This window comes from Strix aluco, chromosome 5 (assembly GCF_031877795.1).
Source record: "Strix aluco isolate bStrAlu1 chromosome 5, bStrAlu1.hap1, whole genome shotgun sequence".
NCBI classification, from domain to species: Eukaryota; Metazoa; Chordata; class Aves; order Strigiformes; family Strigidae; genus Strix; species Strix aluco.
The window spans coordinates 81890794-81906805 of NC_133935.1; the positions used below are offsets into that span (position 1 = coordinate 81890794).

General features: G+C 43.4%; 1 protein-coding gene across 3 annotated transcripts in view; it reads right to left on the reverse strand.

Moving 5' to 3' along the window:
* Nucleotides 1-16012, reverse strand: part of CAMK1D (calcium/calmodulin dependent protein kinase ID) — a 230175-nt gene that overhangs the window by 27243 nt on the left and 186920 nt on the right. For all 3 annotated transcript variants that reach the window (XM_074827988.1, XM_074827987.1, XM_074827989.1), the window contains exon 6: nucleotides 7545-7620. In XM_074827988.1, coding sequence (XP_074684089.1) covers nucleotides 7545-7620 — 76 coding nt within the window. The remainder of the gene's footprint in view (nucleotides 1-7544; nucleotides 7621-16012) is intronic.

The window sequence follows — 16012 nt, forward strand, 5'->3', positions numbered from 1 at the left end:
AATCCTCAAGATTTCAGGTACTTTAGTGAGGGGTTTTGAAAGGCTGGAGTTGCCAGCACCAGCACTGCAACTGTTAGGATGGCCACTGGTGTAGTGACATCCAGGCTGGAGGAAAACCGCTCCTCCAAAGGCACTTGGAGCCATCGCTCTGTCCCTCTTCCCTGGGGACATGTTGGGCTCTGTATAAGAAGCCTGACAGCCCTTCATTAATTTCTTGCTTTCCTCAGCACTTTCCTTAAACAAAACCAAACTGCTCTGATAAAACATTTTAGGGCGAGCAGACAGCACTGTGCATGCCAAAGCGCTGGCAGGCTGCTCTGGAGAGAGAAATAACTCTCTTAAAATGTGCACTGTACTAATTACCTTGGCAAAGGTACAAGAGCACAAGTTAGGGCTGCTGTGATTTATATATGCTTGTGGCAGCAAAAGGTAGGAGCAAACTGCTGAGCAGCACAGAGCTGGAGGGCTACAACCCTGCAAGGAGGGGACCAGAGAGACACAAACACCAGCAAGAGCCCCAGCCTCTTCAGAGCCTTTCCATCCCTTTCCTATACACATCCAGCTCTTCCCCTGCTCCTCTGTGTGGCTTGAGTATCTACACATGTCTGGGGCATCTACCTCTGTGTCTGGGAGGTCACTGCAGCACATTACAGGGGTGGGTGCTGGGAAGGCTGATGCAGGAGGATACCAGGACTGCTGGGAGTTGGGCACAGGGCAGAAAACCAGCCTCTTTTGGCACAGTTTCCCCTTGCTAGTGAGAGCTTGAGAAGTGCTAGTCATTCTTACATGTCATAGGCGGGGACATCCCTCCAAACTAGCCCCCTGCCTGGGAGTGGGCTGAGTGAAGGACAAGGGCTGGTCCTGGCTTGGCCAGGGATGGGGATGAACCTCCTGCATAGGGGGACCCAAGGATGTTCCTCCAGGAGGCATATAACTGAGGAACTACACCAGAAAGCATGTGAGAAGGGAGCAAGCTCCTTAGGGCAGAGGAGGTGGCACATGGGAGGGGAAGACCAGGGCATCCTGGCACAGGGAGGGATTGGGAGACAAAATATAGGTCGTCTTTCTGTGCTTTCCCTTAAAATCAGTTTAGGAAGACACAGAAGTTTTAATGTTACTTTAAAGTTTTAACATTACCGGCTTGGCAGTAAGGGATGGGAAAGCCCCAGTAAATTAGCCTATCATGCAATTTATGGCTGGAGGAAATATTGTTGGGCTTCCAGCAACTGGGCCACATTCCAAAGTCCATAATAAGTTTTTATTTCGTACAAAATCAAAATCCCACCGACTTCATTTCCATCTGCTGGGACATTTCTGTGTGAAAAAAATGACCTCACTATCAGAGGTTCTGCTGCTTTTCTTTAGATATGCAGAAATATAAAAATAACCCCTCTATTTTCAATGTGAAAAAATCCTGCATTGTCCTGAGGGAGATTCAGGCAGCTATTAGTTGTCATCATTTTCTCGCAGTTTCACCAAATAAAAGCTTTTCAGAATTATTTAGCAACCTTATCACATCAGCAACAGATTCTCCCTTAACCTTTTATTCCCAGTCTTGCCTTAAAAAGAACGGGATGCAGATAAGAAAAACACAGGTCGATGTATAAAAGAAAGGTATTGCCAGAAGTCATTTCTAGAAGCCATCAGGAGAGGACAAGAGCAATACCAGGAACATCTCCTCCTCACCAGGCAGAGAAAGCAAACCCCTGTAAGCTCTCATTACATATTGGGAATCATACTAAAGGTTAAATAACCCATTTGCATGGTCAGTGTACAGCCTGTAACACAAGAGTCACTGGGGCTAGTTTTACAATTTTATAGTGAGATTAGAGCAAAGAATTCAGTAAGTGCTCAAAGACCTGAGATGTATAGTGTGGGAAGTAATCCAAGTGCTATTTATAGGGATAAACACATGTATTTCTTTTTGTTTTGGGAACAGACCCTCATACTGGCTGACACTGGTGCCCTCACAAAACTGTGGACAAGGACATATTAGCATGGGGAATAAAAAACAAATTAAGAAGCAAGCAATGAGGAGAAATCATTTGGGGTTGTCTTCCCAGTGTTTAACCGAGGTATCCTGAGCAATCCAACATGCCCATGTACATTTTACCACCACTAATTCTCCTTCCAGTACTGAAGAAGTAAATTATTCCTCACTTTCTTGCTTAGACTTGTGTGTGATGCTGAGCAGGCGAGCTAACTGGCCAGCTTTTCCCAATGTATGACTCCAGGATGATGGTGAAAACTTATTCTGGCATGATATACTTTGTATTGTCCCTGGTTAATCCTTCCATACAAACATAATTGATGATTCATGCACATCTGCTCGAAAATCAAAAGCAACTCATCAGCAAAGTGTGAAAGTATGATCCAAGATTTACCTCCAGATACTCACTGTTTATAAATAACAATAAAAGACCAGTAATTCTCTTGTCTTACCAGTGAACAGAATCAGAAGAAAATTCAGGGCAAAATGTGTTCAGCCTAGTGCAGAAGAGACAGGAGCTGTTGACTATGAATAACCAGGGGCTGAGGCAGAGCATTCTGTGGCCCCAGGTTCTTTTCCAGCTTTGGAACACGATTTTCTATTTTTTTGCATAAATTAGTTCAATCTTCTCTATCAGGTATACAAGTAATCAGTATTTTAGCTTCCCAAGCTTTTGTAACCAGACATGTCCAAAATCCAGCTGCTGGGAATCGAGTGAAGCCTCTTGCTCGTCTTATGTTTTATATTTTTAAGCTGAACACATTATCAAAACTACCTTGTGATAAGTAGAAAGCCAAGCTCAACAGTGAGGCTGTTTCAAATTGAGAAATATTGCAACTGGAATAACAGGAAATTTCAGGCTGCTAAAATTAGTTCATGTGAATAATGACTTCTCATGCAAAACAGGTTTTGATAAAAACTCCACTGGTGCAGCCTCTGCAATCTGGCTGTCATTAACAAGAAGCATTAGAGAACGGCACTGAAACAAAGGTATTCTTTCCTAAGACATCCTTCACCTTGCATATCACGGAAACAAGTATTTGTCTAGAGCATCAGTGCCACAGAAACAGTTTGTTCTTCCAGTGTCATAAACTGAACGCTCTGCTGTGGACTGAGCTTGCGTCTGGAGGCACTCAAACCATTTGCAGTAATAATAGCTCAAAGCATCTTTAATTTATGCCTGGCTTCTGTGTTGGACTGACCTGAGTTTCTACCTTCTGAAATGACAACAGTCTGTTCATAGTGTCTGTGAGGATTCATGGGAGAGGTGGGGAGGTAATGCAGGACGATGTGCTTGGATTGCCCTATATATATGTCTCCGACTGGTTTGAGCGTGTAGTAGCTCCAACTGTGTTGACTGTGGAGCTCGAAATGGCATATCAGGATGGATGTGGTGATATATTGTAATCAATAACTCCTGTTCAGGGCAGGATTAACTACCAGCACTGCGCCAGGGTGGCTATGCTGCTGGTGCTTGTGGCATCTCAGCGCCATGCCACACTGTGAGCACGCTGGTGCTGCTACCTCCGGTGGTGTGGCACTGCTGAGACAGCAAACCTAGATGTTAAACCTGTGCCCATCACCAGTGGTATCAGAGACCCCAGCAGGGTTACCTCCTGACAGCTTAGGGAAGGACCTCTCTTCCTCTCTGTCTTTACTGTACCCTTAACATCCACTTTCTTACAAGGCCCCATGTGCAGTTTCTCGCTATTCCTGGAAGCAAGGATGAGATCCAGTTCAAGATTAGGACACGTGAGATGTGGGCTGGGTTTCTAAGCTCCTGTTGCTGTCCATAGAGATGGCGTCAGTGGAGACTGGAGAGTGACGCGACTGTGCCATAAAGCAGATGAAACCAAACTGTGAAGGCAGGAGTCTGGGTATGGCGCAGGGTGTCATTCAGCAGCCTCAGCATGGGCATCTGGTGCTATTTGACATGGTCCATGATCTCCTGCTTGGCCTCCATCTGCCACTCCAGAAGGAGGGTCTCTGCAGCATGCTACACTTGCCAAATCCATGTGGCTGCCCCGGACACCCCAGCGTGGCACTAAATACGTAATTTTAGGCAACTGAATGACACATCTTGGTGAAATGACTGCTTGCATCGACCCAGGCTGGGTTGAGGTGCCCACATGTAGAGTCCAGTGCCACTGGAGAAGCTGTCAAGCACACAGGACCCCTGTCCCCAGCTGGTAGGTATGCCATGGGGCTATGGGAGGCTGGACTGTCCTGCAACCACAGCTTGAGACCAGGTAGGACACTGTATGTGACTGAAACAGCATTCAGCACCTCTATGAGGGCAACTGAAGAGCCCTGGAATGCTGCTGACTGTTACAGGAGCTGAAGGATGTAGCTCACATGCAGAAATGTTCAAGGAGGTGGTTTGATCTCAGACTCAATCCCACCCAAGCACTAACAGTCTGGGAAACACATTGCCGTGCTCCTATGACAACGCATTATTGCCATTCATATTGGCTGCACTTAATAAAAATCAAGTCTTTATTACATGAAGCACAGAAACCCTGAAAAGATTTCCTTGTCCTGCAGACAGGAATTCATAGGGACTTGTTCTTACTAAACTGATTTAAGCCTTCAGGGCTGGGAATTCCCCATACAGCAAATGGGAAATTTAGATTTGAGGAGCGTGTACACCTTGCTTGACAAGCCCAGCACATGCTGATTTGGAAAACAGAGCAGGAAACAACTGAGCTGAACCTTGCAGAAAGAGCAGCCTTGCTTAGGAAGGGGGAAGGATTACGGATGAAATTGAAACCTTCCACCTATCAAAGATGTGTTCATAAACTGGGTGTGGAGGACACATTACTTAGTACTGTCTCACCTGTATTCCTCAGCAAGACACATAAAAGCAACAAGTGAAATATTAACAGGTCTGCCAGCAAAAGAAGACCTTTGGTGCATGAGCCATGGTTGAAGGGGAGTGAAAACTTGGAGGAAAGCAGAGACAAGTTGATCTCCAGGCAACAGGATGCAACAGTTCACAGCCTTCCTGTGGGCTGCCAGATGGACACATATTTTCACGGTGAATATCTGACAATAAACTGAACCTAGACAGCGGTCAAGCCTGGAACAGAGGCAGCGTACTGCTGTCTTCCACCTGTATCCTCCTTCCTCCCACTCTCTGAAGCTGGTGCTCAGCAAAGTCCTACAAAAGCAACAGAAAAGACTCTATCTGATTGTCCTGCCATGGCTGGCAAGGACTGAAAATGCCAGAAACCTGAACCCCACACCTTCCATGCTCAGATTTGCTTGTGGAAAATGGTAACTTTGGCTCAGCAGACACCATCCTCATTTAAAAGAACACTAGGGAATGATGTGTGAAGCAGCCTCTGAGGTATTTTGACATGTCTGCTGTCTTGCTCACTGCTGTAGCATGTCCTGCTGGGCTTTGCCACAAAGTCAGAATCTGCACTGTTGATTTTTGCTTTGTTATGCAAAAGCTTTTTGCATCCTGCTATTGATGGTTGCTTCAAGATAAATCTATCCCCCTGAAAAATTTTGTACTCAACAAGTTTTCAAATATTCACGTAGATTAGAAAGCCAGTCATAAAGCTAATGCTTTTAGGTGGGACTTTGTTTTAAATAAATAAACATACTCGCAAATAAATAAGACCTTCATATACTATCTTAATATAAAAAAGCTATTCTGGGTAGCATATAACTTGTGCTCAAGACTAAATGAAAATGTAAAGAATGAATATTGCACAGAGTGGATAGTACAGCAATGAGGTCTGTCCTGGCAAAAATAGTTCTACTACACCATCAAAAAGTTATTCATGCTGACAAGCCATGAAATGTTTGCATAAGGAGAAAGGGAACAAAGTAGGAATGCTTTAATGCTGTCCCTCATTGGTGCTGCTTTTTCCTTCAGTCTTGTATAACTGTGACAGTTGTGTAAAAGGGAAAAATAAAAAAAGGGGAAAGCACTGCTAATGTCAGTATGAAAAGACATTTGTTTCTGCAGCAGTCAACAGCTACACAGCAGCTCTGTGCTCTCTTTCACAAAAGGAATAGGCTTGGTGTGCTCTGCATGGTCGCCCTGAGTAGCCCATGGCAAAAGCCTGACCTCTTGAAGACCCACATGAATAGCTCCTACTTCAAAGTCTGCTAGGTTGTGCAGATGCAACCTGTGCAATTGTTATTTGAATGACACACATGGACTCACAGACCTGAGCCCTGAGCACAGACTACTCCATCAGGACAGGCACCTAAACTAGAGGGAGTCTTCCTACAGGTTCACAGACAACAAGTTCTGCATTTTCTTCTCAATCCAAACATCAGCAGTGATTTTATATACTCGTGCATACAGAGCTGGATTCAGATGATGGTGCCTGGAAATGTTATGGACATCCTTCTCTGAACAGCACTAACGACCCTTGGCACCAGGATATCCCTGTGACCACAGTGGCCAGGACATCTCTCCAATCCTTCCAAGTGTTGTTGCTGGTGCAGGAGGTGGCTTACCTACTTCCATGGCTCAAGCACTGAAGGCGCACCCACATCTAGAGTACTGGCTGCCCCTTTCATGAAGACAAGTCTGGATATAAGGAAAAACCTTTTCCCCATGAGGACAGTCAAGCAGTGGGACAGGTTGCTCACAGACTTATGCAGTCTCTGTCTTCAGAACATTTCAAGACCCACCTGGATAAAGCCCTAGGCAACCTAGTCTGACCCCAAGGACAGGACTTCCTGAGGTTCTCTCCAATCTAAATTAGCCTATTAAGCCTTTGTGAAGAAGGGTGGCAAGTACTGAATGAGGACAGGAACTAAATCTCCATAAATGTACGAGTTCTGAAATCTATCCACCAAGTGGAAGAATGCACAAAAGTCCTGTTCCTGCAGCTTTCTCAAGCAACCAATCCCTACTCCTCTGAGCAGCAATTAGCCCCATTAGAGAAGCAAATCTCAGCCAAGAATGCAGAGGCTTAATGGCTTGATAGAAGAGTGACAGAACTGACAGGGCACAAATCACCCTCACGTATGGGACCTGATGGTTAGATGTGTTAAGGAAAATGATTCCTCATTTTCAGTGAAAGTCTCAGTACTTTGTATTGTGTTTTGATAAGAATAATTCACTGCAGTACATGAAAAGTTCTTCCCCCCTTATGTCCCTCTGCACCCTTCCCAGGGAACAAAAAGCCATTACCGTGACGCCTTGAGAGAGGAGACCCTTCAGGATACACCTGTGGACACGGTGCTGTGCTCTGTGGGTATGGCCAAATTTGTTTCTTGTCAAAAGCTAATCTGAGCAGAGGATGTAATAACTTAACTAATGTCACAACCTGGATAAGCCCATACTATTGCACACAGTATAGTTCAGGTGGGAGCAAGGATTTTGGCTTTTGAAGTCCTGGTTCATTTCCTACCACTTCTGCCCAAATTTCAGCCTTTATGTAACTGGGAGGTGTCCAGAGTTCATGTTAATCCTGGATGTCAGAGATTAAGTTTTTTGGCCGAGACAAAGTGGCAAACTATATGGTGGGAGACCATGTTGCACGTCCCAAAGCTACCTGTGATTGAAAACTCAACAGATACTCACAGGATGTATGCGATGACCCCAATGGACCAGCAGTCCACAGCTTTGCTGTAAGGTTTCTGGGCCAGTACTTCAGGAGCTGAAAATAAAAAGCCAAACAAGGACATGTTACAAGACCAAACATTTGAATGTGGTCAAGAGATAGGACCCTGAAACTTGAAGCTCCCTGAGACCTTGTGTTGCCCTCCACATACAGCCCTTGCATTTGCAAATATCCTGATGTTTTTGAAGCTCATATTCTCACAAAGAAGGACAATTCTTAAAGTCAAGCAAATTCCCCATTTTCTGACTCGAAGGACAGAAAACAAAACCACGCACAGAAAAATGCATGAGAGGCAGAGGGCCATCACCTCCCTGTCAGAGGAACTTTAGGAGACTTGGAGGAAAATGAGGTCAAGCTTTGCACCAGTGCTGAGATGCACATTCACCCTGACAGCCTTGCAGCTCCGTTGCGCTGCCAAACTGGGGATTTCAAGAAGCAACTCAGAAAGTGCAGGATGTCAGGGAGGCAGTAAATTACATCTGCAGGAGAGGAAAGAGAGCTGTCACCACACCTCCCAACAGCTGCCTATTGGATGTCAGTCAGAGGGAGTCATCTGTCCTTCCGCCCCTGGGAACACAGACACCGCAGAGAGAGAAACAAAAAGTAGCAGGAATTGGACACATGCACAAAGGAACTGAGCCTTCTGCCTCTATCACCTTCAGCCACCATAGTCTGAATTTTGCTAGAAGTGAGATCCTGGCTTTTATTGAAACTCTTTGTGGGTCTGCTTTCCTATCTTACACCAGTGAGAGTTAAAAAGGTGCATTTTTTTGTTTGGGAGTCTGGAGTATTATGTTTTCCCTGTTGGGACCTTTCAGTGCCAATGCTTGAACCTAAATTTTAAAACCCTGTGACTCTAATCTTTTTCATGTAAAGAAGCTTTTGCTTTTTTCAAAACAAAATGTCCACAATAATGCAAGAAATCACTGACTGTGGCATTCCTAAAGCAGACTTGCTACACTGGGTTTTAAAAAGTACAGTATTTCCTTTGAGTACTTTCGAGTTCAAATGCTGCAAAAAAAATCATGAAGGGGCAAGTCCCAGCAAAAAGATTTCTTTGGGGTTACACCTTCCTCTGTTAGGAGTCTTACCAACACCAAAGCAGTTAGTTACTTTAAGAGCAGTCAAAAATATTGTGAAGCACATAAATGTGTTAAAACTTGAGCCTCACATTGAGTTGCTACATATGCTTTGGTGTACTGGTAAAGACTCTTCAAAGAGCTATCTTCTTAAGCAAGACAAGTCAACAAACTAAGGTCAAAGCTGCCAGCAAGGAAGGAAACAGGAAGCAATAATGAGAAACAGACAAGACTTTGTGTGCTTGGGTATGGGAGCTTATAGAAGGGATTGAAGGGAAGACAGTGCACGAGGCAGGTGAGGGCATCCAGGTTGCATTTCCACAAGCAGCAGAATGATGGAAAGGGTCAAGTCACACGGGGGACACATTGTAAAAAGGAAGAAAATCCAGGGGAATATGGGTAAAAATACAGCTGACAGCCAGATTATGAAGACTCTTGAAGATTGGGATATGCCCCAATCTGCAGCACAGGGTAAATATTACCCCAGTCTTCAAGTCATTCAGTGAACTAGGACCACTGCGTGTATAAGAAATTAAAATGGTGGTTCTGTTCATATATTGTTAATACACTGTTGTAATGTGTGAATACTCCAACATCTATCCACTATGTGCTAAAGGAGGTTTCTTTCCACTGTACCTAGCATGAATGGCTCCTAACCTGGCCCTAGGTGCTTGGCAGAAACCTGCATCCCAATTCAGAGAAGCCCCTGACTCCTTCCAGGACATAAGCATGCTGCTGTAGTCTATTAAGATAAAGCTTAAAATGCTCTTACTACAATAGGGGACAGAGCTGTGGAAATATAAAAGGCAACTACAGTTAGTTCCCAAAATGTAACTCCTTTCCCAATAGCTAGGTCAGGGTCTGTGTGTCAGCTCAGTGCTAGTCAGTCCAGCTGGGGTGAATTTGAAGACAAACTTGGGATGAAAGAATAAAGCACTGGAGACATCCTATCTGGCCTGCCACTACCTCCCAGATAACCTGACAAGCCGGGACAGTCTGGCAAATGTACGTTTCTCTTGTATGAAACAGTTGTTCCTCCATTTGCTCAAAACAACCTTCCCAGACAATTCTTGTGTCCCTTAATCTGACTCTTTCTTTTCTGATTCATCAAAATTTGGCTCCAAGTTTTCCTCTAAAAAGAATCTTTCCAAAATGCGCATCAGATAGAATTTGTGAGACTCAATTTCCTTTTTTGTTTCATCCCTTGTGACTAAATTTTGTGACAAAATATGCAGAAGGGAGTTAATTTTCCCCTGTCCTTAGGTGATTAGATGTCTTCCAACTCCCTAGTCCTTCCAAATTCCCATCATTTTATTCACATATTTCCTCTACCTTTAACTGTCTGCTTATGTTTACATCACTTTCAAGACTGGTAAATATTATACATCTTATACCCCCCAAAGAAAATATCATGCAAATGGATCCTGAGCACCATGGATCCTACTGAGCTCCTGACGTTATACAGATATGCCACATTAACATAACAGAAAACAAATCTGAGACAAGGGGATGTGGACTATGTAAAGATTCTCCCTCTTAAAACAGCAAAGCTGTGCTGGAGCATTTCTTTCTGGTTTAAATGAGTGAAGAGCACTGATAACAGACAGTTGCTGCTGTGGATGGTGGCTGTGAAGCAGGTAAGAACACCACAGGATGATGCCCAAAGCAAATGTGAGGCTATTTACCCCTTTGGTAAACTTTAATGAAGAAAGGAAGGAGGTTTAAGTAATTATTTTAAGGTCAAATGGTTGGTTTTGATTTTTGTTCCAAAGACCAGACATGCAACAGGAACAGGAGAACACAGCTAAGCATCATCTGTCTCTGATATATGGAAAAGACGGAAATATTTAATGAGCTGAAAAACAAGTCAGAGGAGCTCTCAGAAATGACAGTAGATCAGTGCCAAGAGGCAAAAGCAGGAGACGCAATGAAAAAAATCCAAGAGTTGACAGCATTAAAGGATCAACACAGACGGCTGAGGAGACAAAACAGCAAAGCTCCCATTTCTGGCACTGGGGAAATGCCAGTTGAGCAAAGGCTTCCAGTATCGCACTCCCCAGGGAATCACTGTGGGCTCAAATGCTACACAACGGTCATCCAGAGACAGAGAGTTCAATGAAGCAAACCTGGACCCTTCCTCCACATCCAGGAACTGTACTTTGGGCCAAATCAACCAGCAACATGTGGCAGGCAAAATGTTGGGTAATGGTCCCAGGGCCTCATTCCACACGTAGGTACATGAAGATGTGCTTCCCAGGCCGGATGATCTGCAGTTTTACCGTTAGGGGTTGTTTTTTTTTTAGTTACATTTTGCTTTTAATAAGAGAAAACATTAAAAGGCTTGTTTCAAATGGAGGTTTTAAGAAAAGGTACAGAACAGGAATGTTTGGAAACCTTTCAGAGCACTGTGCCATTACCCCCAGTGAGCATATCTATGCTAATAAGCTCCCTAAAAATGCAGCTGCTGGATGCCAAAACCAGCAATCCATGTTCTTGCAAAGAGCTCAAGTGATGGGGATTGCTCTGATACTTTAAGCCTGTTGAACAAACTGTACAAGTCATGAGGGTGCTTGTTCTTCATACCAGCCTCATACTTAAAAGTGATTCTCCTTCACTCCCATGATGGTGCTACTCCCAGCAGATTCTGCTGTCTCACAAGAACTCAGTCTAATGTTATTTTCTGTGGTTTATATGGCTTCCCACAAGCTGCATGCCAGAAGGAAAGAGGCATTTGAACAAAGGGTGATGGTTTTGAAGATCCCCATAGGAGTGACAAATCAGCAGGCTGCCGTAAATGTGGGAGGAATAGAAAGAGCTAAACAAGGTTAAAATAACCAGGGACCTGCTTACATTGGGCAGGGACACAGCTCAGCTGGCCAAGCAAATTGGCCTGATGCAATCAGGACTAGTAGTTCAGCTGGTAACTATTTTAGTGCCAGATTCCATCACGTAGGCACATCCCGCAAGTAAAGAAGGGGAAACATGAATGGGCTGCACAGGTACGAGGTGGCCATGAAATCTGAGAGGGAAGGTGAGAAACAGGCAGAGTTTGTAAGGGATACCAAAGGGAGAAGGTGCCAGTCCCATAGCTGAGGACTCTTGAAGATACCACCTCAAGAAGACGGACAGAGAGGAACATCCCTGCACTACTGAGAAGATGGTTAGATGCATGAAGGGCCAACCCAGCCCCTCTCCTGAAGCCAAAGACAGTCCAAGAGCAGTGTGAGCTCCTCTGCCACCGTACAAAGTGCCTTCCTTACGGTGCAAACAAGTTAAGAGGTATATGAAGCAGCTTCATCACAAGACCAGAGTTCCTCTTCCACTGACTCCTGGGATGAAAGCAACCTCTTTCCCTCTTTCACACAGTCCTCCAGTGTTCATCTTGTTCTAGTTGGCCAAGATTTTGAAGTTTGGGGCTGTTTCTGAAGGACAGCAGGGTTTCAGTGCAGTGTTGCTGGCTTCCTGTGCTCCTGTTGTCCCTATTTCATGTTGCTGAGTCAGATTTAGATAGCTGTCATGGAACCTAATGCAGCTACAACCACACACAAGCAAACCCCAATTCAGGAGATGGCAATGGAGCTGAACAATCACAATGTCACAAGCAAACCCTGGTGAGAGCGGTTCCCATGCTTTATTTTTACTTTATTACACATGTTACTGCCTAAACAACTCCTGGAGTTGCTTTCTGCTAATAAGAATATTCCAAAGGTTTATTGAATATTTTCAGACCTTCAACTCAAAGGATAATGAGTAAGTCAAAATTCAACATGGAATTGCTTACTTAAATGCTTTGGTGTTGCGCAGGGCTACAATAAATGCATGGCTTTGATACGATCTGAAATTGCTACTGGATTTCTGGCAGAGCTGGAAGTTGTGAAATGACCTTTCATAAAAGCACTACAGAAAATCAAAACAGTGAGTGAGGTGGGGTGTACAGGGACCAACCACACATCCAGGGCCCAGCCCAATTCCTACGACAGGGAAATACAAGAAAATTTTATCTGAAGTTGGGTTGGGACTCAGAGCAAGAATTTTAAATCTCAAAAGGATTAAGATATTAACCAGCCACCAACACAGTTCATAATTCAGCATTTCTGCAAAAGGAGATCAGAGTGCCCGAGACAGGCTTTCTAACATTTTTTCCAAACTTTTCAATGCTCCTAAGTGTCTTGCAAGTCTAAGTCCCATCTGCAGAAGTAACCAAAGCTTTTGAGAGACCAGCTCCCATGGAAAGTCAGTCAGTGAGACCTAATTCCCAAACAGCCCAAATCTTCTTAGAGGGCTTTTGCTGAGTGACTGGAGTCACCTCCTGGTGAGTGCCCAACTTAACATACTTCAAGGATGGCTCATTTTCAGGCAGTTTTGCACACCTCCTTCATCAAAATCAAGTTCTTATAAATGGCCTCAAGCTGAGCAGCCCAAACCTATGATGTTTAAAATGATAAATCACTAATAGCTTATACACATCTTGCCCATAATCACACAGATCACTCAGGGTTTTGAAAACACCACTTCTCCAGTTTAGACGATGGGGTGGGTTCCATGCAAGCTAGTCCACACACCTAATTTGCAATGAAATGAGCCACACAAGCAGTCTCATTTTAACCAGTTTAAGGGGCTATCTAAAAGTTGGATGTCTAGTCCCAGCTCATCACCTAGACTCCTTCCATAAGAAATGCAGAGAGAGATAAGAATGATAAGCAGATAAGAAAATCGAAGATCTTTTCATTAGAAGAGGTTATCAGACTCTCTCATTATCAGACTCTCTCTTCAGGCAATAAACATTAAGATTTGCATCTTAACAAAAGTGGCTCAACCAATTGGGTTAAATTATCCTAACTGTCATCTTTTCACCATAGGACCAAAATCTCTGACAAAACTCCTGAACGAAAAATATCTCTGAAACTGCTGACAGTAATTTCAGCTGTAAGGCAGAGCCTTAAAACCTAATGTGCTAATGCACTACTGGTTATACACATTTTAGATATACTCTAATTTGATAAGTAATACTTTGATTTTCAGAAAGAAAACTGATATTTATTAAGAAGTTTAATTATAATTACAACCTCCCTTATTCAGTGAATGTCTGAACCATATAAGCAGGAATTTAGTGTCTCAGGTACCACTGTTTTTTGGAGATGAAACTACGAAAATTTGAGTTAAAAACTGAAGCACAAAGAGTTGAAAGTATATCCTAATCAGGGAAATTAGATAAAAATGACAGGGGGGATTGCATGCTTGCAAGTACTTGGGCACCAGACATGAGTTAAGACCAGGTCTACTACCAAGTCAGAAGCTTGTCCAGCACTTTGCGTAGCGGGATCCGACTGGGTCCATTTCTGGAGATGAAGTATAAATAGTAGCAGATGCTAATGACTTCTTAACAGAGCCCTGGGTGCCTTTGACGTGTGATAGGTGCCTAAGTTTTTTTCCAGTAATTTAAAAGCAGAGTGGTTAAACTGGCAAAAATAATTAATTCCTCATAAAATCTTAGAAAATGTGGTGTTCTACATATCTTTAAAGAAAAGCACCACGAAATGAGTTTTAAGTGATGGATCCCTGAGTGTTACTTCAATCCTAGGTAAAATGGATGGAGAAAAAAACCAAAAAGAGGTGACAGATAGGACACTTCATGGGCCAGCCCTGTGGCATGTGTCTGTCCCAATCCAGATGAGGACATATATTGATGTTGTGCCATTAGGAGGAAGGTCTCTTACATTTATTTGAGGGCATTAGGCAGGTGCTGCAAATTGGAGTGACGCTGGAAGGCATGAAAGCTTTCAGATGTGGGCAAATTGCAGACCATGTATGCAGAAGCCATGTCATCAGGTATAACACTCACAGAAGCCCATTTGTGGGCATCACCACAGTGACTGACAGCAAAAATTTTCTGTGCTTGGAAAATGTTGTCTGGGCAACCAATTATATTAAAAAAAAAAAAAAAAGCAGCCCTGAAGAGGAACTGTCTCCTGTACAAAAAAGAAATAGAACAAATATTTAGAGAGCTTTTCTTTATGAGAGAGGGGAAAAACTTCAGCACTTCAGAAATAAGCGGCCATGACCTCTTGAACCGTGATGAGTAAATCCTGTGTTCAGTAAGGTAACAACAGGCCTGGAAGCACTTGTGTAGCTATCAGCGCCCAGACCATGAGTAATGAGAGCTCTCAAACATCTCTGAAAGCACTACAATTCATGTCACATGCTCCAAGAGCTTCTTCTCCAAAATAGTAAGTTTTCTTATGTAAATGGATATGCTGAGAGGCCATATGAGATCACTCAGTGCCCAAGCAGAGTCATGTTCCCTCATTTTCATTAGCGCTTCAGAAAATATCGTCTGAGCCTCCCTGTGTCTCGCAGACTTATTCTAGTCAGTGCCCATTTCAGAACAAAATAAAACATGTTAATTAAGGACAGAAGAGCTGACAGCAAAAAATTATGAAAATTGCTGTCTCAGCTCAATTCCTGCTAGTGATCTGGAAGATTTCCAGTCTGGTGTGATTACACAAGACAGCTAGTCAGGCTGTATACAGTGCATCCTGACTCATATGTCTTAAAATAAAAAAAATGATGGGTTGATAGCTTCACAATGGGAAACCAGAGAAATCTGCTCCTTTTCCTGATATTATCAGGATAGAGTGTGCCTGTGCAGCATGAAGATAATGTCCAGAAAAAGGTATTGCTGAGACAAATCTGCATCACTGTGTTATCACCACATAATTTGTTTGAGTTCTCGTACCATGGTATCATCAGAGCTATGAAAACAGGTGAGGTGGCAGCTGCAAAGCAAAAGGAGCCTCTGACTGCTGAAAAACATCAAGTCTTTCCTGTTGGAAAGATTTGAGACAAATCTATAGCTGGGGAAGAGACTGTCATTTTAGTTTAATGGATTTCATGGATACCCCAGAGATTAATTTTGCCATCTCAGCTGACTAGTTTGGTATTGTAGGAGGCACAGGCTGGATGCCTTGTGCACAAAGTGAGCCTTTTAAACAGGGTTTGCTCAAACAGACCCTGGCATCACCTGCCATATAATTCTCACATTCAGTTACTTTAACTTTTTTAAAAGGATGCTGGTAAACACACTGCTGATCAGTAGCCTGATACAATCACTACTGAATGGACAGAAGAGCATAGAAGAAATGATAAGAAACAATTTGATACTGTCCAGGAAAGCCCGAGGATCTAAAGAGCTTTTGCATACTGACATCTGGGAGTCAGTAACTTAACATGGTTGTAACAGAGGATGACTGAATAAGTCTGAATAAATGTATCTCTTTCATTTTACTGTCTGCTGTCAGGGGAATCTGGCAAATGTTATCCTTTATGATTAAAATAATATGTTAAATTAG